At 31.2% G+C, this 27861-nt stretch overlaps 1 protein-coding gene across 2 annotated transcripts in view; it reads right to left on the reverse strand.

The window, feature by feature from the left end:
• The window catches only part of LOC118184416 (uncharacterized), a 42113-nt gene that overhangs the window by 5813 nt on the left and 8439 nt on the right, over positions 1–27861 (reverse strand). The window contains exons 4-6 of one of the 2 annotated variants that reach the window (XM_035354080.2): positions 22791–23054; positions 19627–19890; positions 11090–11359 (exon numbers count right to left, since the gene is read on the reverse strand). In XM_035354080.2, the coding sequence (XP_035209971.1) occupies positions 11090–11359; positions 19627–19890; positions 22791–23054 (798 nt within the window). The remainder of the gene's footprint in view (positions 1–11089; positions 11360–19626; positions 19891–22790; positions 23055–27861) is intronic. The other variant, XM_085822599.1, reaches the window with a different exon arrangement.

Below are 27861 nucleotides of genomic sequence, written 5' to 3' on the forward strand. Positions count from 1 at the left end.
CATTGGAGTTTGCTTCAATTTGTTAAAAAAGTATTAGACTGTATGACTTTAAGTTGGGCCTGACAGCAGTCATTATATAGATCAGTCATTTGGGAATGATGCTATGAACAAATGCCTTGCAGAAGTTGGTTCCAAAAGTACAGATGCAAGGAATTCCACTATAGGTGACCACAGCTGTTAGAAGACAAGACCTTGGAGACAGCCATGGAGGAGACCAGCAGTCCAAGGTGTGGCAAACTTGTTGAATGCTTTTAGTTTTCCAAGGATGCGGATGGACGTCATCTGCACTGCAGAGAGAAGATATACAAATTAAGAAGTGGATGCATCACATACTGTTGGCAGTCAATAAGGAATGGCAAGTGAGCCCCTCTTTTTCACTGCTATTTCAGCACTGTAACACACTCAGATTTGGTTGAATGCTCACCGGTGACAAAAAGTGGATCTAGTATGACACTGCCAAGAGTATTTATTATACATTGGCTGCCACCGAATGAAACTTATGCCTCACACCTGAAGACCATCTCTGTACCCAGTTAGATCATGCTCTGTGTCTTTTAGACTAGTTGCAAAGTGCAACAGCCACTGCAGTAGAAGCAGCCAATGTTGGTTAATTTCAACAGTATGCTGTACCTCCACAACAATGCAAAACCTCATGTGACCAGAAGGACCAAGGATATTACTCAGAAACCTGGCTCGGAGACACTGTGCTAACTACCATACTTGCTGAACCTCATACTAACAGATTGTCACTTGTTCCATTCTCTGGACAACAGTTTCCATCAAAAATCCTTTGGCAAGGAGGGATTCACTTATCTCGCATTCAAGACCTCCATGTTTTAATGCCAGAGCATTGCAAACTAAGAGGTCTTCAGGAATGCTTGCAAAGAGCACTGAATGTTGATCGAGTTTACTTCAATATCTAACCTTGCAGAGTATGTCTGCTTTTCTCTGATGTTAATGAATGGCAAGAAATATTTTTGGTTACCTTGTACTATATCTCCATCAATGATCACTTAACAATTGGAATGGAGCTAATATTAATATACAGGATGATTCTAAATTGTTTTTAGAATTAAGGGGGGGTGATAGTACCCATCCAGACGAGCAATAATTACCATAGAACATAGAGTTGCATTTCACTCTGAGAGGCAGAAAAGAGGAATATTAGAATTACTACCTGAACTTGCAACAGTGTTGGGAATGTGAATGAACGAGACCAAAAGTTGCACAATTAGATTTATTGTTTAGTGAAAAACTTGCAGAAAGTGTTCAAAATGCCGACCATGTATGTTGTTGCAAAGTTGACATCGGCGAAGCAACGACTAGCGCACCCTCTCAAAGATTCCTGTTGCATTAAATTTGTCTGTGCCAACAACGATTCTCCCCAGAAGATCTTCAGCTCATTTACAGATACCCCCAGAAGAAAGGCCCCCCAGGGTTGAGGTCCGATGAGTAAGCAGGCCAAGCCACAGGTCCGCCACGTCCAATCCATTGTGCGGGTTATGTGGTATTTAAAAAGTTATGGGACCATGACAGAAAAATGTGCTGGGGCTTCATCGTGCATAAAGCACATGTCTTTCTAGATGGGAAGCGGAACAGCCTGCAATAAAATGGGAAGCAGTTGTTCCAAGAATGTATGGTATGTTGCACCGGCCAAATGATCTGGCATGACGTAAGGGCCTTCTAGGTAATCACCTAAGATACCTGCCCAGACATGCACGGAAAATTTCTGTTGGTATTTATGAGAGGTAGTGCAGTGGGTATTGCTGTCAGACCAAACATGTTGATTGTGCATGTTGAAAATGCTTTCTCTGCTGAATGTTGCCTCATCAGTAAATAATATTAATGCAGGAAATCATGGATTGTTATTCCTCATTCCAAGCATCCACTGCCCAAAGTCTGTCTTGCAGGGATAATCATCTATCTGCAAAAATTGCACTTTTTGCATGTGGTAGACGTGCACACATTTCTCGTGTAAAAAATATGCCACACCAACTGGATAAGAAATACCCATTTCATATACCACCGTCGTGTACTTGCGAAAGGAACTGCTAGTTCAAATCTAGTCAAAACTCGCTCTTACATTTCTGGAGTTGATGCATTTCTCGAACATCCTGCATTGCTTTTTGAGATAGCAAAAGAACCAGTTTCTCGCAGTCGTTGATTTACAAAAGAAAAGGTTGAATGACTTGGAAACTGCTGTTCGTACAATCTTCGTGCTTTGTGTCCATTCCCTTTTGCTTCACCATATATGAGTGAATATCTGCCAGTTCCTCATATGTGTACTCCACCATAGCATTCATTAAGTTTCGGACCATGTTATCAAGATAATACTTGATGCGATGATGTTGTGTCGTGTTCAAGGACACCATTTACTCTGATTTTCTCCAGTACCAACTAAGAGCAAAATGTTGCTTCTTCTCAGTGCAAATTTGCATACGGTTGATTCTTGAAAGTCTTATGACATAGTCTTCTTGTTCTTCGTCGATGCGTTCTACTTTCCTCTTTTCTGCCTCTCAGAGTGGAATGCGACTTTATGTTCTCTGGTAATTACTGCTTGACTGGATGGGTACTATCACCCCTTTTAATTTGTAAAAAAAAAATAGAATCGCCCTGTATATCATTAATATATATAAGAGCCAAATAAAAGAGCCATTAGCTTACAGTTGATTTGTATACCAGTTACTGTAGTCAAAAAAGCATGGTCTGTGTTGAAGAGGTTCACTGCAATATAACTATAAACATCTACCAGTTTTGTAATTCTATTTATGAAGAGTTCATGCGAGTGATATAACAGTGAAATAAAAATGAGAGGTAGTTGAAAATTCCAACCATGACCTTGGAAGCTAAAACGTTGATGTATTGTGATTGCTCTTGCCTCTGTTCTGAGATGAAATCCAAACTGGTAGATCTCAGTAGAAACTGATGCTATGGATTTTTGATAGACTTTGGGTAATGCCAGCTTTTATATTACCTGTCACTTGGCTTTTGCATTTTGATTCCAAGGGTGAGTTGTGGCATATAAGCTAACGAAAATTACATGAAAACAATGTCTAACAATTACATTGCCATAAATTATATTTCCAGTGGACAAGTGCAGTTCTAGCAATTGCTAATTTATGCTATGAAATTTGGCACACGGAGAGTTCTTCTTAAGTCTGGTTTTCTTGTTTGGTCTTAGAAACTAGTTCTTGTGTTTGGAATGCTTAGAATAAAAGTGCCAAAAGCTTTTGTACTTAACATGCTAAGAAATGTAAAGCAGTTCTGGAACAATTCTATTCTGTAAAAGTCTGGAACTGGCACATTTCACTTTTAATATAATGAAAGTCTCATTCATAAAGAAAAATATATATATATATATATATATATATATATATATATATATATATATATGTATATATATATTACTAAGAGATCTGAGAAAATTGAAGTGAACATATTTGACTAACCAGTACAAAGCCTGCATTGAGCATCTTTGAGATGAGTTGCAGGTGACAAGTGCCTGGACAGAAACTACATATTCAATAGCAATAACAAGTTTCGTGCTCTTTATTTGAAATAAGTGAATCACTAATTAAACATAAAACATTTCTTTAAAGTTAGCTTTTTTAAAATAAAATGTAGAACTTCTGGAAAAATTACATCACATATTTTGGTGAGTATCACGTACCACCGATTACAGTAAGGTGTAGAGGGTGGTATTTTTTGCAAGAAACATTATTTATATAGAGGTTATTCAGGTCGATCATCAAGCCAGGTGAAGAATAATTAGATTCTAAATTATCATATAGAAACAAACAAAAGAAAAGATATGTGCACTAGAAAGATTGAGTAAAATCTTTTTAGTATTGAGAGAAATCACTACATGTTTTCAACAGCTACATACTTTTGCTATATCTTTCTTATTACATCAAAACTTTTGAATGCAAATTACAAATTTCAACCAAATTATGATCATGGTGACATTAATAAGGAATAATTCGTTGTTAAAAAAGAAATATATTAGAGTTTTGTTTCCATTATTGCAAGGAAATCACAACAGGAATGCACAAGGGCTCTTGAATTTTTGTAGTTTATTATTCTAAAATACAATTCCCAAACCAAAGTTCCAAATATTGTAATTCTGATGTGAACTCCCTTCTCAACTGCTGGCTGCTAGCTGCGAGAGGCATTTTCTAAATAAAAAGTATTTAGAAACTGTATATATTTTGTATTTAAGAAATCTTCCTATACAGTCTACATAACAGTAACTGGAGCAATCAAATAAACCTCTACAATGTAATGAATGGTTCTGTGAACAGAGAAGATCAAAATAATAATATTTTAAAATATCAGAATATAATTTTTTCTTGAAAAATAAACATAGTTTTAATTTGTTTCCCTATATGTCATTTTTAAAAAATTTTTATTCTTAGTTATTTATTTATTATCATTTCTTTTGTGTATATCAAGAGGAATGCCAAATTCAGGGACTGTCCTGGGTGGCAAAAGTCTTCGCAACACCAGTGGGTGTTTCAAATTGCACTACTTCTTAACCCCAGCATTTTTTTTTTTAATGTGAATATCTCTCTGATGCTTGAAACTTACGATAATGGGCAAGAGCTGATACTTAAGTCAAATTGTGAAAATAACTCTAAGAGTTGCTATGCAGAACTTAATTTGCAATTCAGACATGTACCATATCAATTTTATACTGATTTGGAGATCATTACATATGTATGTAAACAAGGAGGGAAGAGGTTTCCCTTTGCCCTACTGGAGCCAACTCACCCAGTTCAGTTCAGGTTTGGGAAAAAGTTCAGTTTATGTTTATGCATGATAATTTAATATACAAATATTTTAATAAAAATGTGTACAATTTAGCCATAGTTAAATACATTAGTGTGATGGTTGAGACTGAATTATATCTACAGTTTCTGATATATTTGGTTGAAAGCTAGTTGTTGATATTCTTAGGACAGATTGCAAGTGTTTTATTTCTTAATTTTGACTTATTTTATTTATTCATAAGAGAAAATGTTTGTTCACATATATAAGTACTACCAAACATGGTAGAACATCTGTTTGCATTATTTATGGGCAAAAATTCGTTAGGTAGAGTTTTATAAAAGTCAAGAATGTCCAAATCATGGAATTTAGCTATGCACAAGTCAGGAGTTTGTAAATCAATAATTTCCATTTGAACATCTTCTGCAGCTTCTTCGACTACAACAGATAATGGATCCCCAAACAGTTTAGATTTACCTTATGAAAATCAAAATCTGTAAGCCGCTTTTCAAATGAAGTACGCAGCATCTTTATTTGATCTGAACAATCCAGTTGTTTATCAGAACAATTTTCCTGAGTTTCAACAGGTAAGGAAAATTGTCAAAATTTTGACAGCTGGAGTTTTGGTTTGAAAGCAGACACTACACTGGCTAGTTTGACTGATGAACTGGTTTTTTCCCCTTCAATTTTGTTTAGGTCAATCAAAAGGGCTATCACATGAACTAAAGACATACTTGAAAGATGGTTCCTTTAACATTTTAGTTTTCTTACCTATCTTTTCAAGGAATAGTACAGTCAAAAGTCGTTAATTCAGACACCCATAATCCGGACCTCAAAGCTAAAAACTTTCTGCGCATGCGGCGCGTTGGCACATGCGCACAGGCGTTTTACGCGTGCACGTAAGACCTTGACTACTGCGCATATGCGTGTGCGCAAGTGCAGAATACGTTTTCGCCTGCGCGTTTAATGTATAACGGACGGTCTAAACTAAAATTATCTATTTCAGTTAATGTTCATGATTGCGTTGTTCCTTAATCTTCGAATTGGATCCCACTTATTATTTTTTGCAGACTCTAAGAGTAATTTTATAAAAGTAAACTTGAACTTTCGATTATGTCAAATAGAATTTCTGATGCTGGAACTTCCAAAGGATCTACAAAACGAAAGTATGTTTCTATGTCCAACAAACAAAAAGTGGAATTGCTGCAAAAAATGGATAAAGACATGAAGAATGTGACAGAGAGGTTAGTGAAAACGAAAAAATTTCGATTGACAAGTTAGTCGGTATTCTCAGCACAGCAATTAACGGGACTTGAATAGCGGAACTTTGTAATTGAACAAGAAATTATGTCTGTTTATAGAATTAAAGAGAAGGTATTATCACATAAAACGAAGCAACTTAAACAACTTACATTGAAAGAAATGTTTAAAAAAGTAAACAAATAAATATTAGCTTTTTTTTTTTTTTTTTTTGTAAATTTTGATACCTTTTAGATCATAATTGTTCTTTATTTCATAAATTATGGTTTCATATTTTTAATTTTAGAATTTCTGCATGCCATCTTACGAGATTTAAACTGATGATCTATAATCCGGAATCGCCGAAGTCCCGACGACTCCAGATTAACGACTTTTGACTGTATTATTTCATCAATCAAATCAGCAAACATTTCCAAAGCCTCTACATTGCTCAACTACCATACTTCAGAGTAATATATGTTGCTGTCTTGTCCATATTACATGGAACAATGGTTGTCACAGCCTACTCCAAAGAGAGGCTGGACTTCTATTTTCCTCAACCAATTTTGAGGAAGAGCAGCCCCAGGGAGATCCAGGTTTTTTCCACCCCTCTTCCCTTCCACCAATCCACAGGAGAGGATTTTTGGCTCTCCGCATATTTTAAGTGCCGCCATGTCACACCAACACTATACACTTACAAACATCCATGTCTTCTATAGGATTCGAACCCGGACCCTTCGACACCTTATAAGCTCCCCTAACCACTATGAGATGGTGCATCTGTGTGTTCTAGGATTTTCTAAAATTGCCTGTGGTTTAAACCATATAAGCATATAAAATTGATTGTATCACTCACTAACTTCATTAGGCAGTCAAATCCTATTTCTTTTGCACATAGCTAAAGTCACACTTGAATGTGTATGACACAATGATACCTTAGCAGTTCTCTGCCTTGATGGCCCAGATGGTTTCTCAATAGACTATCCATATCATTCTGAATTTCAATCATAGCTGGAGCTCCATCAGTAGTGATGTTAGTATCAAAATTATGTGCAGAACACAAATTTAAAATGGAGGATAAAATATCAGCTCCAGTTATTCACCCTTGCATTGAGCTCGTAAATTCTTCAGTTACTTCAAACTTTTCTAAAATTCCTCTAACAAACAAAAGAAGTTGAGCTGTTGAAGCAATGTCTGTTGACTCATCAGCTGCTAGAGAAAAGTACTTAAATTTGGCAGCAACAATCTGTAATTGTTTATTAACATCACAAGATAAATTTTCATTTCTTCTTAACTGTCATTCTGCTGAGACTCACATCTTTAAATTTCTTCCTATCTTCAGGGCATACTTTCTTGGATGGCAACATAATGCACTCCTCCTCAAAATCACCATCAGTAAAAGGGTAGTCACTTTTAGCAATTAGGTCTGCGATCCCCAAACTAACTTTAACACAGTTATCTAATTGTGAAGATGCTTTTGTAAATACATTCCTTTGTACAATGAGAGAATGGCGAAGAGATTCGTTTTTACAATTTCAATCATCTCCCTCAAGATTTGAAAATGTCGAGTGTTTCGTGTGGTAGTGTCGCTCAATGTTATACTCATGGTAAAATTACATACCAACATGTAATTTGATTTCTTGCTCCACAAATAAGTATTTCAAAATCCAGGCTTTCGAAAATTTCCTATTATCATCCGCTAACGATTTTTTCGTTTTCGATCCATTCATTAAGGCAAGTAACTATCAAAACTACGTGGAACAAAAATGACAAAAATTCTATACTGGTTCCTCTTTCAAGATAATATTTAAAAACAAGTAAAATATTCAACACAAGAAACTTCTTAATGGTCTCAAAAAGCAAAATAAACACACAAGTGATAAAACAATGTAGAGTCATGAAGCCAAAAGTGCAACAACACAAAGCAAATGAATGCAGGGCTTCTGATTTGAGCGAAATATTTCCCCCCTTTTTATTAGCATACACATGCCAACACACACGTGCTACATCATACCACATATTTTTCCTCAATCTGTGCACCCTACAGGGTAGGAGCAATTTTCAAAAGTCACGAAAGGGAAAGTAGTGAAATTTTTTCTGCTCTCGCAACCCCCTCAAGAGACAGACTTCAGACCCTGAACCAGTTGTGACATAATGAACACATAATTTACAAATGTGTTTAAAGTATGGTGTATTTTTCATATTCTTAAGTAAGTATTTTATCATATGTACCATGTCAAATTTAGATGCTTTGAATGGTGAGAACATAAACCTATACTGAAATTCCAAACCTACCAGCATTAACTGTTACTTAAAGTACTATAATGCTTTAAAAACTATTACTAAACTTTATGGTCATTGTTTTATAAGATCTCTAAACTAACCTGCACTTTAATGTTTTACACATTTTCCTTCAGTTCACTTTTAACATTGTTTTAGATTTTTTACATTAAAGGACATAAACTAATTAATTTTGAGTACTTTACATGCCTCAACTTGATACTTCCAGCTAGAAAACATACTCATATTATCAGCTCATTTCAATTACAATATAATTTCCCAAATATAAAAAATATATCTCTTAGATAAACTCTCTTTTGATAAACAGAATAGAACAACATCTTTTAAAAGCTTTTTATCGACAGTACTTTGAAAACAAGAATATTATTATAAGAGATGAGGACAAGTTATTTAATTTATGCAACCTGTAACATTGGTGCATGTATCTTTCTGTAGAAAACTGTTTGGTATATTCCTATACAGAAAAGACAGACATTTTCATTCGGTCAGGTAGAACCAAAATCTAATAGTTTAACGACCAAAGCTTAAAGCTAATGTCCATTGCTGTTTGAATCATTACATGGAATCTAAATCTCAATCTCATTTTCACTGCCCCTTCTCCCTCTAAATCATCATTCTTTTGAGCATTAACTATACTTAAAATTCATTTAGTACATGCAAAAGTGTACATTAAATTACATATATTTTAATTAAAATTAGTCTTTTCCAGAATTAATAAATAAATTCTCTTAAAGGGAGATACCTATCAACTTATAGATTTACCGCCATGAAAATATGCAGTAGGCAGAAAATGCATGTTTAAAAACTGAATTGGATGGAACTGGTAAGAAAATAGAATGCAAAATTAGTAGCCAAAGAATTTATTTAAAAATATGGCAATGATGATGACATATTATCACCATTAGTGAAACAAACTAAAATTAAAGTTTTCTAAGCATGGGCAGCATATAATAATGCAAACATACATCAACATGATGTTAAAACTGAATTCATGCATGGCAAGCTAAATGAAAAAATCTACATAGAACGACCAAAAGGATTTGTAGTTCTAGAAGAAATTTAAGAATCCGTAAATTAAAGAAGTCAGTTTATGGTCTCAAACAAGCAGATGCTGGAATGCAGAAATTAAAATATAATGAAAAATATTGAGTTCAATCAAAGCAAAGCGGATCTCTAAGAAAAATGTATGTTGTATTGTATGTGCTGTGTATGTTGATGATATTCTAATAAGTTCTAAAAAAGGACTACACTTCAAGACCTAAAGAAACATTATCAAATGCTATTACACATTTTGGTGAAGTTAAATATTTCTTAGGCAAGTAAATAAATCAAAAGGAAGATGGAAGTTATCTGTTATTTCAGAAAAATAAAGTAACCAACCTGTCAAGCAATTTAAACTTGAAGAGTCAAAATCTATTAGCACAACAGTGGAAACATATTACTATAATCTAAGTAAGGAAGAAAAATCTTCCACCTTCGAACAATTTTGCTAAACTATCGTAAGTATTTTGAATACATTGTCTATCAGAAGACCAGATATCACAGCTTCAACTCAAATACTTAGCAGAAGATGAAATAACCCACATTAAAAGGACTAAAATGCTGTAAAGGGATTCATTAAATACTTAAATGCAACAAAACATTTATATATTTTATCAAGTGAAGAACCTAATTTACTCAAGCTGTTAGATTATAGCTTAGTTACAGCTGATTGGGGACAACGCACTGCAGATAAAAATTCCACACCAAGAAGTGCAATTTTAATAGGCAGCATTTGTATTTCGTGGTTTTCAAGAACAAACGTGTGTCTCTTTATCCCCAGCAGAAGCAGAATATGCTGGACTTTTTTGCAAGTTATCCAAGTATCATTGTGGCTGTTAAAACAGATTTGAAAAACTTTAAGGATAAAAGTTGTTGAAGATAATCAATTAACAATAAAAACCTGTCTAATCTGAAAAGGACAGTACGCATACAAAATACGCTGACACAAAATGTCATCATATATGCATAACAAAAGCACTACATAACAGTCTTATCTTTCAACACAGCAAATGGTTGCAAATATGACTAAACCAATTCCTAAAACTTAATTTCAATTTTGCAGGGATCAGTTATTGGTAAACATTAGTGTCCCTTTTGCATAATAAAAGAGGGAAGCATAAGTCAAACATGCACCAAGCTATATACTGGTGAGATAAAATTCACCTTATGCCTTATACCTGAGACTGAGTATGAGTCACAAAGTATTTTTCTCTCAGCCATTTTACCTTCTATCTTGGAAAGGTACTCCAATTATCACTAAAGAGGTAAGTATCTTCAATTTTGTCTGTGAAGAATGTTAATTTAATTTTTGTTCTACTTATGTAAAATTTTCTTACTTGCTAAATAAAGATTTCAAAGTTGTTTTGACTTATGATTCTTTAATGAAACTGTTCTAGATAGAGGATATTGTACTAAAAACACTTGTGTTAATGTACAACATATCAGTAGGTGTCTTGCAATTCTACTTATTGTCTTCATTTGGTCTTTCCTTACCAGCAGGTCAAGATATATGCATCTAGTGTAATAAGAAATGTTTGTTTAATGCTTTGTTTATTTCCTTATTTCTCAAATTTTGATGCTTGCATGAAAATTACAAGCCTTAAAATGTACTTGTCAAAATATAAATTTCATTAATGTGCAGAAAATTTTTAAGTGCATATAATTTTGTGAGCTAAAAACTATAAAATATTAAAATATAACTAACAAAAAAATTAAGTTATTCAAAATCAGTTGCATTCACCTTAGGTATTGGAATTCCTCTTTGAATTTCTTGCTTTGGAAAATAGTTATCTTGCTCTTGGCAGAAGGAATGAACTGGTAAGCTGCTCTGGTTTTCAGAAGCTTTAGATTCACAGTTAAAGTCTCTTGAAGACTGTCTTAAAATAGTATTAGAATGCTTAATTTGGGGGGAGTTTGGTATTCCTAATTCATTAGAATGGTTTGTTGGCATGTCTCCATTAAAATCACAGTTTTTATGGAATTTCGCAGATTCATGACCATACACAATATCCTAGAATTTAAATGAATAAGAAACATGCTATCAGTAAAACAATTAAGTTGCTAAATCCAATTAGATGCAAGCATATATTATTGAAATCAAAGGATACTAATGCAGAGGAATACTTGTGTATTTTCTAATCAATACACAATTTTAAATTAAAAAAAAATATCTCATAAAAATGAACACACTACTTTAACATAAAGATAATTTATCTACAAAATGTCTTACATTATTATTATGGCGTTTTCTAATACAACCTTAATTTTTTAGCTTTCAGTAAATGATTAATTTCTTCTGGTTAACTTAAATTAAACATTAATGTCAACTTTTATTATGTTTAAACTTCTTTAATTACAGATGAAATAGTCTGAACATATTGCAATATTCATATACAAAGGGCACATGCTGATTGAATCCAAACAAGTATCTAGTTAACCCTTAAAGTTAGAATGAGAATTTTTTCCCCTTACTTAGTTAATGACCTTCCAATAGTTAATGACCTTAAGTCCACATGTAATTATTTTATTTATATATTATGCATAGTATTAAATTTTACTGTATTACTGTAATTTTAATGCACTTAACGAGATGTAGTTTCCAGCACAAAATTATATGAATGTAATAATTTTTGCAGCTATCATAGCCTAAAATAGATACTGATAATAATGACAAAAATTTAGGGAAGGAGAATGTTTTCCTACAAAAGAACGCTGTTTATTACAAGGTTATTTTAACACCTAGTTTTCTCAATATATATTACCTATGCACATAATATGCATATAAGATTTCTCAGTACTGTTGAGTTAAATGTTGCCTGAATTATCGTAGGTGCTAAGGCAACAAGAATTACCATAATATTCATAAATTAGCAAAATTAGTCTTGCAAATTTATGAATATTACGCTGATTCTTGTAACCTTCAATAATCGTTATTGGGTATGATATTTTAACCCATTTTGGCAGAATATTAAATTTTTCTGATTATTACTGCTTTAAATAAACTTCTTGATTTGAAATCTTCTATAATCTTTCACAACTGTAAATCTTCAGTCAATTCTTTACTAAATGCTTAAATATCTACCAGTGTAATAGGGTAGTATAATACAATGAAACTTTGTTTCAGGAACTAATATCATTCTTGAAGTTAGTTTGTCAAATGAAATATTTGTAAGCCAAAACAATTCTTCCCATAGGAATTAATGTAAAATTAATTAATTCACTCCCAAATCAAAAATGATAGCTTAGAATGCTCCGAATATATGTTTGTAATTCAAAATGATGGTGTTCATTAAATCCAAAATATACACAGTATTAACATAAACACAGTTTTTAACAACACTAAACACAATAAAATAAAGAAAAATATGAAAACTTGAATTAAATTTTACTGTATTTCTACAGAGGGAATTTGATGACATAAGTAGAAAATGGTAAGAAGCCAAAGGTACAAAATGTTATTGCTTGCAAGGGAAATACTATTTTGTAAAAATACCAGACAGCTGCTGCCTTTCTGAGTTCTTTATCCCTTTTTTCTTAACACCACTTGTGTCTACTTGAGAATCACTGGGGCCTTTGCCCTTTAAAAATTTGTTCAATGTGATTCACTCTAGTCAACATTTTAAAACGTATCTAAAGCAAGACAAGGTATTGTCATTGGAAGTATTTATAGTATGGCTTATTACTGTTTTAATGACTATAAACAGACTCCCTCCTATCTTCTTCTGAACATACTTCCTCCACTGCATTAACTGTATTTTGGACTAATAATTTGTTGCTGCCTTTCTTTCTTGTATCTCAAGACATCGTTCATGATCTAAGACAATTTTCGTTGGAAAGTCTGTTCATGATTCAAGGTTCTATTGTAATTCAAATTTTATTACATGCAAATTCACCTATTTATTGGAACACGAATATTTTCCATCTGAGTACTTTCCAATGATATTTGTTCAACAAAAATAATGCAAAATTATAGCATTTATTTTGAGGGAAAGACATAAAAAGTTTAATTGAACTATATGTTTATCATGCCATTTTTCAGCATTAAATATCAATATAATAACTAACAAGAATTTGGGACAAACTTGCAAAAATTGAGACTTATTTAATTACTGAAGTGCCATGCTTGAGAACTACCCAGGCAAGCATCGCTATACTAAATATGACCTTTATCAGTCATAAGCGCAATCACAATCTGTTGGTCCTCAGACAATACCTCTTAGCCCAATACAGTTAATTCTTCACTACAATTCCTCTATTTAAAGGTTTATACTGATTTCATTACATTTAAATGTATTAGAGAATATGGTTCTTATTTGATAATTATAAGACTGTAATCCACCTATATGTTGCTTATTTGTTTCCCATAACTTTTTGCCCCATCGTGAATGAAATCAAACCTATTTCTTAGAATAAACAATTAGCATGTTATATTAAATTGATATATGTCTTAAAATAATAAAATAGATTCTAAAAGTTTTAAACATGCTTTGCTCAAAAAATATATTGGAAATAAGTATCAATCATATAATTTGTTATTAAATGATAAAAATCCCTAGAATGTATCACTGAATATGGCTTATAAGTATTCTTTAAAGTATGTTAAATCATATGAATTTATCTGCATGACTGCTTCACCAATGCTGGAAAATTTATCAACAAAAATTAAATACATAACAGCACTAAATGCTTAATGCACAAATAAACTAGAATACAGAGGCTGTTCGCACCTTTTCTTAAACGATTTTGCTTTGCGACTAGAAAAAAAAAAAAAAAAAAAAAAAAAAAAAAAATATCTGTTTGGAAAATTGTTTTTTAGCTGCAGCTTTATTTTTGAAAGTATGAGTTATCATCTGCTACTTGACAATTTTGTTTTCATGTGAAATGGCACTTTTAAAGAAGCAATGGATGGAAAGCCATGTTTGTGCTCTTTTCAAAGAAAATCACTCAAAATTACTCAAATATCTAATTAAAAAACACTGTGAAAGTCATGGTTTTTCAATGTTTGAAGCTACAACAGGTAATACTGTAAGAAAGGAAAAAAAAAAAAAAAAAAATGTCAAAGTTTGCCTTCAGGTGGAAAAATTGTTCCAAATACATATCCAAAGAAAAGACAGAATGTTTCAAATGTTATTAAGGAAGGTAAGACCTTTAATGTTAAAAGAAAATCTGCAGAGTCAAAGGACAGTAGCAAAACCATTAAAATGCTCAGTTTCAATTGTAAACAAAGCAATTAATGCTGATATGAATCTTGGAAAGGTGAAAAAAATCTAATGTGCATTGTGTTTCTTCAGGACATATCTTCGAACATAGAACTCGCTACAGAACTCTTTATGAGAAACATTTATCCGAACAAAAATGGAAAAATGTTGTCACAATAGATGAATCTTGAGCATATTTAAATGACTGCAATAAAAAGAGATTCATTTATTATCATCAAAGAGGAGAAAAAAATTTTAAAACATGTTCAAAGAATATAAAAGTTTTTCAAAAGGACTTGATTGTTGTTGATTTTTCATATAACAGCAAACTGAAAATAAAGAGAGAGGAGAAAAATGTTAAGATCAACTCTACATATTATCAGAAGCATATTTTATACCCACTTTTTAAGTACAAAATACCTTCTCTTCACTAACAGTGGCATCATTCAGTAGCACTGTATCAAGACAAAGCAAGCAACCATACATCAAAATCAAGTATTGGTTTCCTGAAAAAAATAGAACAAGAAAACTGCTATCAAGCCCATACCCTTCACTCATATCCCTACTAAATCTCCTGATCCCCCATGAATTTCCGCGCTTATGGAGTTTTAAAATGCGGATTTTCCAAACGTCGGACTTTGGAAACAACCCTCCTTGGACTTTGGAAAGTTGTTTAAGAGGAATGGGATAAAATACCTCTTCCAATACTACAAAACACTTTACTGTCTTGGAAATTATGGCGCAGAAAAATAGTGAAGAATACAGATTATTAAACAAAACATTTAAAACACAAAAATTTTAAGTAAAATATTTCTATAAATACAATGAAAATCGTCTAAAAAATGTACAAACATGCTCTGTAATATATTATACAGATTTCCTAGTTACCTCTTTTCTTCCATAGCATTTTGCACGAGCAATATTTTTTTAAAAATTCTTTTCCATAAATCATTATTTTTCCAGCTGAGTAATGACAAAATTATTTTAAATTATTATTAGTTTAGTCTTTTTTTAATAACTTTATTTTATTCACAATACATTTTATTATATTTAATCACATTATGCCATGGCATTAATCAATTATGCAGACTGATAAAATATTGTTATGTATCTTCAAAAAGAAAACTCTTTCTTTATCTTTCAAGTTATAGCAATGTAATGATCTGAAAAAGTTCAAAAAAATAATTATAACTGAACAGGCAAAAGAAATTAAGCAAAAAAATATATAAAGTAATGATATTGAAAGTAAAAATTTAAAAATTATTTTGCTTTTGTTAAAATTATAAAAAATCAATATCATAGTGCCATCAAATGAAATAGCAAAGACAAATTTTTAATAAAGAACAAATGAAGAGGAAAACACATGAAAAAAACTGTATTATGATTCCTTGAATTTTACTTTGTCAAAAGGAAGTCAACCATTGAGTGACAAAACCTCTTTTTCTGCAGAATCTTTTCTTGTTTCTGTGCACTTAAAATTAACCAATTAAATGAATAAACAAATGTTTTTCTGTACACCAAAAATTAAAAGTGCCTTTTCTATAAAAAAGGAACTCTGCTCCTCAATTTTCATAAAAATATTAAATGCAATATGTAAAACTTAAAAAAAAAACTATCTAAAAGCTACAAGCATACGCAATCTGGATTAAATTATTAATTTATGTTAAAAAATTAAGAATAATAATTAAATTTGCATCAATAAAATTGCAATGGAAAAATAAGAGGGTTATCCAGAAAGTAAGTTTCCCACATTGCCAAAAGATGGCACTGCGAATGGACAGAGCAAAGCCACAAGCTGGCCAGTTTGTGGGCAATAATATATGTATAAGCATTACAATTCTGATGATTCTTATGTTGAAAAGCAGTTGAAATATTGCTGTATCATTTGCAGTAACTCTTTTAAGCTAATTATGTTTTTTAATTTTTATGGGCCATGGGAAACTTACTTTTTGAATTACCCTCATAATTACCAAAAACAATGCCAAAGAAAGGAAACTTTTATTTATTTATTTGGTACCTTGGTTAATTTTAAATGTACAGAAACAAACAAACAAACAAACAAAAAAAAAAAAAAAAAGATTCTGCAGAAAAAGAGGTGTTATCACTCAATGTCTGACCTCCTCTTCACAAAATAAAAGTCAGAGAGTCATAATACCACTTTTTCTGTGTGCAAAGCAAATAAATAAACATTCAACTTTTTTGTAAATTTGGATTCCCTTGAGATCACAAATGTTTCATTGTTTCATATTTTTAAATTTATAATTTCCACATGTTATCTTAGACTTATGATCTAAAAATCCAAAAATTTATAAAATCTGGAATCGTTTAAGTTCCAACAAGTTCGGATCTCAGAAGTAGTACCGTATTTCTTAATAATTTCCACATCATAAAAATTTATAACTTAATCTTTCTATTTCCCATTATGTTAAATTATGCAACTAAAGCATTCATTGCCTACTAGGCCATGGAAATTTCTCGTTATGACATATTTGGCCATCCCACATGACATTTATCTTTCACATTAATACTATACACTGCTTAATAAAATCAGCAATATACACGGTGTAACAGGAAAGATTACTTTAAGGAGCAGTATAATATATTGAAAGTAACAATTTATTTAATATAACAGGAAATGGGATGTGAATATGGAAACTCAAAAAGCATGTAGAACATGGCTCACAAAAAAGCATTTTAACTGCAAATATTTATAAGAAATGTTCAAATGGACAGCCACCAACTGCAGTGCACACATCATAACAATGGAGTGATTAACGTATATGTTCGAAGATACCTGGTATTTTCCATATTTCTGAGCAACGATACTAATTTTGGCAGTAAGGTCTTCAAATGAGTCATTCTGCATCTCATAAACAAGACTTGTCTGATGTTCCCAGAAAAAGAAATGAAAGTAGCAGAGATATAGAGATCTAGGGCACAAAGGATGGGTTCCTCACAACCAATTCATTGATTTGGAAATTGGGTATTAAAATACAGTACAAAGTCCATAATCTGGACTCACCGGGACTTCAGCGATTCCAGATTATAGATCATCAATTTAAATCTGGTAAGATGGCATGCAGAAATTACACAATCACAAATATGAAACCGTAATTTATGAAATAAAGAGCAATTATGATCTAAAGGGTATCAAAATTTACAAAAACAAAACTTAATATTTATTTGTTTACTTTATTAAACATTTCTTTCAATGTAAGTTGTTTAAGTTGCTTCGTTTTTTGTGCTAATACTTTCTCTTTAATTCTATAAACAGACATAATTTTTAGTTCAGTTACAAAGTTCCACTGCTGAAGTCATGTAATTCCTGTGTCCAGAATACCAACTAACTTGTCAATCGTAAGTTTTTCGTTTTAACCTCTCTGTCACTTTCTTCAGTATCAGAAGCGTGCATTAAATGTGCATGCGTAAATGCATTATGCGCACGTGTAAAGCATACAAAAAAAAAAAAAAATTGTGGCTTTGAGGTCCGGATTATAGATCATTCCAGATAATGGACGTCCGGATTACGGACTTTGTACTGTATTCCTCCCTTTCATTGCATTCTGAGCCAGCACACTATCATACTAGAACCATATGTGCACATGGATATTTGCTGGAATTACCAGTCAATCACACAGGACTTGCTGAAGAAAAATACAGTATCTAGTTCTGTTGAGGCATTCTGGCAGGACGTATTGTCCAGTCAAGTGACTGCGGATGATCTCTGTCCATACATTCAAAGAGAAACACTGCTGGATACAAGACTACTGTATGAGGATTTTTTGAAACTTATACCTGAGCATTATGCATATTAAAAGTGCCATCATACACAAAAGTTTCTTCATATATGAACAGAACTAATGCTACAAAAGTTGGCAGCACTGTGGACTGTAGAAGGAACAAGCAAGCAAATATACCACAAGGAAAATCCATTTCTACTAAACCTTGGACCCCAGGGAGATGTTAAAGGTATAATCATTCCTCAAGAAGCAGACGGAATAACATCCTGTGGCTCGCACTACACAAATGTCCTACAGTGCAAGCGCCTGATTTCAAGACAATCCTGAATGATCTACATCATTCAGGATTATCTTCACCCTGCTCTGCATTTGCAAAGTTGATAAAGTACATGTGTCATGTCTATCAGTATTGGATGACTTGGACTCTAACAGTGACCAGTGCAAGCTGTTGCACATTGACAACATTATTATTTGCTGCCTTGCTGCCCTATGCATTAAATGCACACCTGATTTCTCAGCACTAGAATACTACTGGATCTCTTCAGCTGTACACTTCGCAAACAACAAAGGTGTGAAATGCAGCTTTTTTGTATACTCATCAGCAAATGTTCTTTTCTAAGTCACTTGACTTTCGATTATGTATTGTATTGCCACTTTAGCCATATTTTATCACCCTTTAAATTGTGATCATCTTTACTATTTCACTTTACATATACTTTATAATTTAAATTTTTATTTTACTTGTGAACATATCTAATCGTTATAATTTGCAATATACTATACATTATTGATAAATTTTATAAATATTTGATTACTTTAGAGTAATTAATAAAAAACCATATACCTACCACATACTCCATATATTGCAAACATCTGCATACTGACAAACATTTTGTTTTATATTCCATTGTTCTCATTAGTGGTGTAGGAAAGATTTTAAAATGATTACAGCTTCTTCTTTAATTTATTCAAGCCTTTAATATTGTGTCCAAGAATATATTTATCATGCAGTGTGATAAATGAAAAAAAGTGAATTTCACACTATATTGAAGCTTATGAATAGAGGGGTTAATGTAAATTTTTATTTCAATATTAATTCTTAATTATTTCCAAGTAATAATTAAAATAATCTGGCAACTAAGAAAAATAAATATGAATACTGATACAAAATAATTGCTTGCCTTTTTTAAATACGAGTTCACTTTTACCTGAATATTTAATGTGTAAAAAAACAACCAAAAATAGTATTTTAACAAATGTTCAGTTTTGTAAAGTGATGTTTAGTACTGAGCACAAAAATATGTGCTTAAACAAGTATATATATGATGCTGGATACATACTTTAGTGACTGCATTTACATTCTGGTTCTCTTCCGGTGACTGTTTTGTTTTCACAGCAGTTGTATGTATGGTTTCTGTAGATGGACTATTTGGATGCTTACTATTCTGAGACTTGTCAGCATGAACAGAATCAACTAATTCATTTTCTTGATTTCCTTCATTTGTCATCTCTGACAAACTTAACTGTGTACAATGCTTAATTAAAATATCTTTCTCTACACCAGAGTTAACACAATGAAAAGAAGTTTGATCTTCAAGTCCTTCCTGTATATAATATAATAAATTGCATTATTCTATGAACTTCTTTTTCCTTCATCATATTTACTTTCCTTTAAAACACAAATAAAATAAACACACATGTGAAAAAGACAAAGAGAAATTCATTACATAAAAAAGGGGGTTAACTTGATGATTATGCTGAAGCATTTACAAAAAACTATAGAAAAAACATAACTGCATGGGTGTTCAGAACTTAAGCATTTAAATATTTTGTCATCTGATAATAAATGTGGTAATTAACACATTTGTAACGTGTAAAGTTTTATAAGCTCTGACATTTTACCTTATTACAAAAGTAAAAATAACATAACTTATATATACTTCATTGTGAAAGAAAACTGAAACTAACAAGGAGCTTGATAAATCGACAGAACAGAAGACTTACATCTCACAAAATTTTTTACTACTCACCTCTAGTTTGCACTAATTACAGACATTTTACAAAAACTAAAATTAAAAATTTCATATTAAAGATAAAAATTTTTACCTCAAGCTTAAAGGCACAGAAAACAGGGAATTCAAGCTAATAAAGATCTAGTAAAGAACTTACATAAAAATTTCATTATTTTCTTTAAATATTAATAAAAATTTCAACAAATTTAGTAATTTTACCTTAAGCGCTTTAACAGATATAAATTGCACAGATGATGCATTTTTTAAAAATGCTGATACTGAATGTAAAATTTTATTTTTGCTTAAAAGAAAATCAACATTTTTCTTAACAGATAACTAAAATACCAGTTCTTTCTCATAAATGATAGTAAACCACTATACAGCATTTTAGTACGTTTCTGAGAGAGCAGAAAATGAAAATATGTACATTACTATTTTTTTAATTAATTTTCTTACACAGTATTATAAGTTATGACATTAGCTTATATTATCCCCCACACCCTTTTATTTAGTTGCAACAATTTTCTATCCTGGCAATCATTCAAAGAAATATTTTTAAGAAAGTTAATAATAATTTTACATGCTTGAAGATGATAATTAAATGACTGAAAGGAAAATTCAGAAGTGTAAATACAGCATTCTTTTCCTTAATTCTGCTCAACATATTTAAATACCAAAATTTACAGAATCCTGATAATTGAAAAACATGCTTTCAATATAGCTATCTTGCAAACATTTGAAACGTATTTAGCAATTTTACAAATAATTATTTTCATTAGTGCTATTTTAGTATAAATTTTAAAAAACTGTCACCTGAAGTATTAATTAAAAAGTAAATACATTTTTAGCTTATTATACAAGATAATAAGAATAAAATTATAAACAATTCCTTACAACATAGTGATCATTCATGCAAGGATAATGAAAATTTTTAGGTATGTACATTAGAATATAAATTATAAATGATGAAAGTATAGCATTCCTATATGTCTGATAATGATGGTAAAATAAGTTTTCAGCTGTTTTCATAATATTTTAAAAGCATATTATAAATATTTAAAATATAGGATCACACATAAATGATTAAGCAATAAACTTTAATGAAAAATTGAACTTTATACCTATCAATACAGAATAATGAAACATTAGCATATTGTTTAATAACATACTACTACATTATTAATCAACACCCTTTTAAACTATTTAATACAATAGCAATTTAAGTTACGACTTTGAATAATTGAAAATGTTTGTATTATTGCAGATTTTTCGTTAGACAATCAAAAACCAATATTCAGATAAAAATTTCAATTTATTTAATGACTCCCAATAACCAAAAATGTTTGTGTTGCTGCAGATCTTTAGCTAAACTATCAAAAATCAAACTTCAAATAAAAATTTGTGAAATTTTCATTCAAGACATACAAGATATTGGTATATAATATATCACATACAGTACTTACTTCTTTTAATTTAAAGAAGTATTTCAGCCCAAAAAGCTGGATGTGCTTTTAACATATTAATAATGCTCTAATCAGGGCTTAAATTCATGTGGAGTTTACTGCAGATGAACTCTGGTACTTCTACATTTCTTAGCAAAAACTGATATTGATGCTACATATTAAATGCATGCCTAACTTTCTCTAGGAGTAAAATGCTTGGGAAAAGTTGTACACTTGTGAAACAAAAACCCCATATCATAATGTGATCCACATGGAAACAGCAACATTTTTTTAAGGTGTAGCCATCTGATCAACAAAGCTTCAAATGGATGAGAAATAAAGATAAATATGCAAATTCTTCTTATCACAGAAAAATACTGCTAAATTCAGCATTTCTGATAGCCTACAAGTTATTCAAATTGGCATACCACACAAATGAAATTATTAATTAAAATTAAATACATCTTAGTTTTTGTTTGTGAGAATATACCTCATGCCCTTCGAAAATCGTCATCATCTGCGACTGTCTATGTAGCTTTCCCTGCTTGTTATTATTAATTTACTCACCTTTCATTTGTTTTATTATTTACCTCTTCATTACTCAGCTAATTCATATTTTTATCTCTTTGAAATTCATTCAATTTTAATTATTAATTTTTATTGTTTTGTTTTTGTATTTTTGTTTTGTTGTTTAATTAATTTTGTTCACCATTCCTAACAGCTTTCAAGGGAACCAATAATTCTAATTTTGAAAATTCAGCTGTTGCCGTAATAGCAATAAAAGCTAAATTTATGAATAAATGCAGATTACTGAAGTTCAGCTTTGATACTTTTTCATATTATAGTAAAACTGAAAGCATGAATATAATTTTCAAATTTGAAGATCTGTCAGAATATTTGAACACTTGATAAAAAATACACGTATTAAAATTATTTTTCACACATATTCCAGAGAACAATCTAAAAAAATTGCTTAAATCATAAATTACTATTATGAAAGAATGAATCATGCATGAAAGGATAACATTACAACAGTTTTGATACACTTACTTCAGCCATTAAAATGTTACTTTGTGATTCCTCCTGAGGACAATTATTTTCCATGTCCTTTTGGCATGAAAAATCAACTGATAACTTATCCTTCTCAGCAGGTTTTGACTCATTATCATATTCATTTACAGCACATCTTAAAATTATGGGAGAATTTTCATTTTTGAGGGATTCTGGTGTTTCTAATTCAGTACAATGTTTCTCTAATATATTTTCATCAATATCTTCATTAGATTTCAAAGACTGCAGATGAAACACTGGTTCCTATAAAGTAAATTTAGGGGAAAAAAAGTTATTTCCTAAAAAAAAGCACATTTTTTTGTAACTAAATGAAATTAATGCCAAATAATACTAAATTAAATTAATATGTTACCACTGGCTTTATTAGCGAAGAAAATAATCAATACACAAAAAATTCTATCAATAAATACACGTCTTTTTCTTTGCAAAAGGGGAAGTCTAGCATTTATTAATTAACTTCAAAAACTTTAAAAAATAAAAATGCATATTTCACAAGAAAATGGATGACACTGTAAAGGAAATAAATTTCTTATTTAAGAACTCTTTATCTACATCACATACTACAAGTAGAAAAATTTTAACAAAATGAATTTTATTTATTCAGTATTATAACCAATTCTAATTCTGAATTCTTAGTCATTATTTGCTGTTATTGTGATGATGTAATAAGCTTCCAAGGCATACTGGAATAGACAATTCAAAAGAGGAAGAACATCCTTTGAAGTTAACGAGCCGTCTAGAATTTCCTCCAGAAGCATCACACTAAAAGTCAGGACTTGGAAACTTGCTATGGTTCACAGGGTTAGTACACATTTCTGCACATGGAAATAAGACTTTTAAAGACCATTAATGTGAATTTAAGGACCTATCAGCAAATGAGAACCCAGTAAATTCAATTAAAGATATTTATCTATGCCTGAACTTCACTTTTGTAATACCATCCTAAGAATAAAATAGATCTATTAATAGGATGCATTATTATTAAACATTATTTAATATATGTAATTATAAAAATCAACTTGTTAAAAAAAGGAATAAAATCATAATCAGGATGATTCATAATAGAAAGACTAGGCTGTTGCCACTTCTGCTGCTTTCCTAGTGAGAGACCTGCTGATCAGAACAAACCTAAAAGCCTGACGCAAGCATGGTTGGCAAGTTAGTTGTGCTCTATCTGTCTGATTCATTTGGTCAGTGCAGGATTTACGTATAAGCTACGCAAGATACAGCTTAGCCCTCCTCCAAAAAATTAAAATATAGTATAACAGACTTATAAAGGGCCCCATAATCTCAAATAGCTTAGGGCCTAATAAAGTCTGAATCTGGCTCTGCAGTTAGTGTTGTAGCTTAATGTAGAGTTAAAGGGGTTGCAACCCAGTTAATATACTTTAAGGTTCTAATAAACCACTAAAGCACCAGACTTATAAGTTGTTTTGTATTATTTTAAAGCTCACCAGATGCACAGAATAAGTTTTACACTAATTTTTACATTTTTGTGCTGTATCTTGTGACCATAGTAAGGATTAATGAAAGGCAATAACTCACTTTAATATGCAGAGATAACTTTTAAAGTGAGCAATTAGTTATAAATAACTAAATTAGGTAGTTAGATACTCTTAGTCCTTAGGCATTTACATGGCCACTATTAAATTTTATTTATTCTTTTAAAATATTTGTTCAAAAAGCACTATTAAAATCACAATTTCATTTCACAGTTTAAAATACAAGTAATTTATGACATTAATTCTTAAACGATATTAGGATAATTACACATTAAAAGCTACGAAACGTTTATGTTTTATCACAACACATAACAAAATATTTATGTGTCTTTTTAATTTGAAGGGCATTGCAGATATTTTAGCTAAATTATATGAATTTCCTTCTCTTTTAGCATGTTTTCTAACAATTTAAAATTCATTTCAATATGCAAGCCAATGTTCCTACTAGTTTCTGCCTATTTTATCTCCTAACTTGTCAATCTCTTGACAATGTACATATGAGGTTTTACTTGATCTGGTAAAAGTTAAATAGTCCAAAAGCTCTGAAAGACATGAAGCAAATTATAGCTATGTCTAAAAGTAACTAAAAGGATAAAGCTAAAAATCAGAATTGGCAGGAACCAATGCAGCATTAAAGCAGAGGCCAGAAACACACTGTCCTATAATTCAAAACATCACAAACTTTTTATAGAATACATCCATTACATGCTAGCACCATGAAGACACTTTTCATTTTGTCACATTCTTTTGGAATCTTCTAGAATCATGGGTCTAATAAATCTTGCCTTCAAACCCTTCCAAACTTTCCAAGTTGCAATGTCTAAAATCCTAAAAGAAAAATTACCCCTACCAATTTTGTAACAGCAAAAAACCCAGAAATATTTTATTAAAAAAAATCAGATGAAAAAAAAGTAAAATTAGTATTTTATAGAGGAAACTGATGCATACCCTGAGAATTCTAAATATTCTGAGACAATTACATGGGGAAAATGTAACTGAACATTCAGAATGAAAATTACCATGAAAAATTAAAAAAGATGACACTTTTAATTCAATGTATTTCTTAAATTTTAATGTTATTTTTTAAATATAATTTCAATGTATCATGATTATTTTAATGAAATTTACAGTATTTTAAAGTTTAAAAACATTGTCAAAAATTTTGCAGATTTCCAAATTAATTCTCTACGGAAATTTCCAAAATATTGATAAGTCACCAAATTTAGAACCGTTTAAGAATTCACATCTCTAAAGACGAAAAGTTGTTTAAGAGCTTTTCATTAGAAAAAAAAATGAAATTGTTTCAAATTGCTTATGTTTCATTTCTTGCCCAGAAACTCGAATATCCCACTGTTTAAGGAACAAATTATAACCCATGAATTCATTCAAAAGATAACCATATTTGTCAGTGAATCGCCATCCAAATTCACACTCAAAATGGCAGTAATAAAAACCCACAGAATTTCAGACTATTAAAACTAAGATCCTTCTTTTGATTTTGGCAGAAATTAAAAACTTTTAAGGGTTAGAGTAGATTGAGGGTGCCCCTTGGATTATTGCTAAGTTGTTGTGTCATATATCACCGGGCTGTAGAGTTGGAGTTGGAGTTAGGCACATTTTTGGGTAAAAGGAGTCGGAGTCGCTAAAAACACATCGATTCTGACTGCAGTTTATGTTGGACAGTTTGAATTTGTAATGAAATTAAAGTGAATTGAAAAAAGATTTAATAGCAAACTTAGTTATTATTTTTATTTATGGACTATATACATTAGTAATACCTAGTTATTTTCCATTTAATTGACATATTAATAAATAAATATAAGGGAGGAGGATAGATGCTATATTTGCCATTATTGATTAAACTGATTCATTTAGTTACAATTTAGGTAAGCAGCAAGAACTCCCAAAATTGATGCCATTCTTAGGAAGCAAGCAGAAAAAGGAGCAATTATTGATCAAGCAACGTGATGGGGAAGTACATATTTCCTGATATAGAGGTTGTTAGAATCAAGAACTTTTTTAGAAGATGTAGATAACCCTAATGTTTCACCAACAGAAAGACTGTGGAATGATATTGCAGAATAGGAAACTCTTCTTTCTACACTGTATATAGTCACAAAAAGGCTACAATCTGAAGAATTAACAGGAGGTGAGAATAGAAGAATGCGATTTTGTTCTTTCTGAAATAGAGAGTTTATTGCAGAAGGAATCATTTCTTCAATGAAGAAAAGAAAAACTAGTTTGCTAGACAAGGAGATCTTGCTAGGTTCAATATATGTAGATCCTAAACACCGAATTTTGTTGGATTACAGACAAATTAAAAAGGCATCTATGAACTTTCATTAAGAATGAAATTATTCTCAAAACAATTGGAGTATTCAAATCAGGATAGTCAAACTGCAGACATTGCAACTGAGTCTCTATCATCCTCTTCCAGTGATAAATTAGATTTTGAAAAATATTTGGATAATATTGAAAAGGCTTAGGCAAAGCGAATGAAAACAAAGAACCAAGAGCTTTTAGATAGAAAAATGAAAAAATATAAACAAAATTTCTATACGGCATTTGAAGAAATAGAGAAATATGATTGCTCTTGCAAGACACCTCTTTTAGAACTTATAAAAAATCCAGCCTGAAAGTTAAAAGAAGTAGTCCTAACAGCAACAGCTCTTCCTCCTATTCAAGTCAGTGTCAAAAGACTCTTCTCATCTCTGAAGTTCATCAAATTGGATCTATGGTTCATTATCAAAGAAGATCTTGCAGAAGCTATACTGAGAAATTACTAATGGTATTTTTTCCATTTCATAATAAATGCTAATTAATATAAATAATTTGCTATACCATTCATTTTTTGTAGCATTTATTACTTCTTAAAAAAAATAAGCTGCAACCCATGTGTATATGTTTACAGATACATGAGGGAGTTGGAGCCAGAATGAGAGTCTTTAAAACTTCAAGAGTTGGAATCAGAGTCAGAGTTGGTCATTTTCCCTACTGACTCCACAGCCCTGTTTATCGCCAAGTTGTTGTTTCATTTATGGTAACCTGGGTAGTTGGATGCTATGGAAATGCTAATATAACGTAATTGGTTGCGTGATTGCAGTGAATTTGAATGATGGGGCGGATTTTGAATAAGAAGTACGTTGTTATTTTGTCGTTTACACAGTAAAATGGCTGAATGTTGTACGATTAATTTGAAGTTTCTGTACGATTTAGAACGAAAGGGAAAAAAGCATTAATTGCTTGATGTGTAAATGAAGGTTTACTTAGTTACATTATACGTGTGCAGTTTGTAGGAAGGAAATGCATATGGTCGAGCGTCGAAGGATAACTGGACTATGGAGGATATTTTTTATGCTTATTTTTGTGAATTTATGTGGCCAGTATACAGATTCTAATTCAGATAATTTTAGGAAATTTTTTATGCCGTTAAGGAATTTGTTTGACTGAAGACGGGGAAATTTGTAAATAAGGTAAGTGGATATTTCCTTTGATTTCCTTTTTTATGTTATTTCATTATTTGATTTAAAATGTAATTTACTGAGATT

The sequence above is a fragment of the Stegodyphus dumicola genome, chromosome 8, assembly GCF_044657685.1.
Source record: "Stegodyphus dumicola isolate Sdum_Otavi_A_Nest chromosome 8, ASM4465768v1".
Lineage (NCBI taxonomy): Eukaryota > Metazoa > Arthropoda > Arachnida > Araneae > Eresidae > Stegodyphus > Stegodyphus dumicola.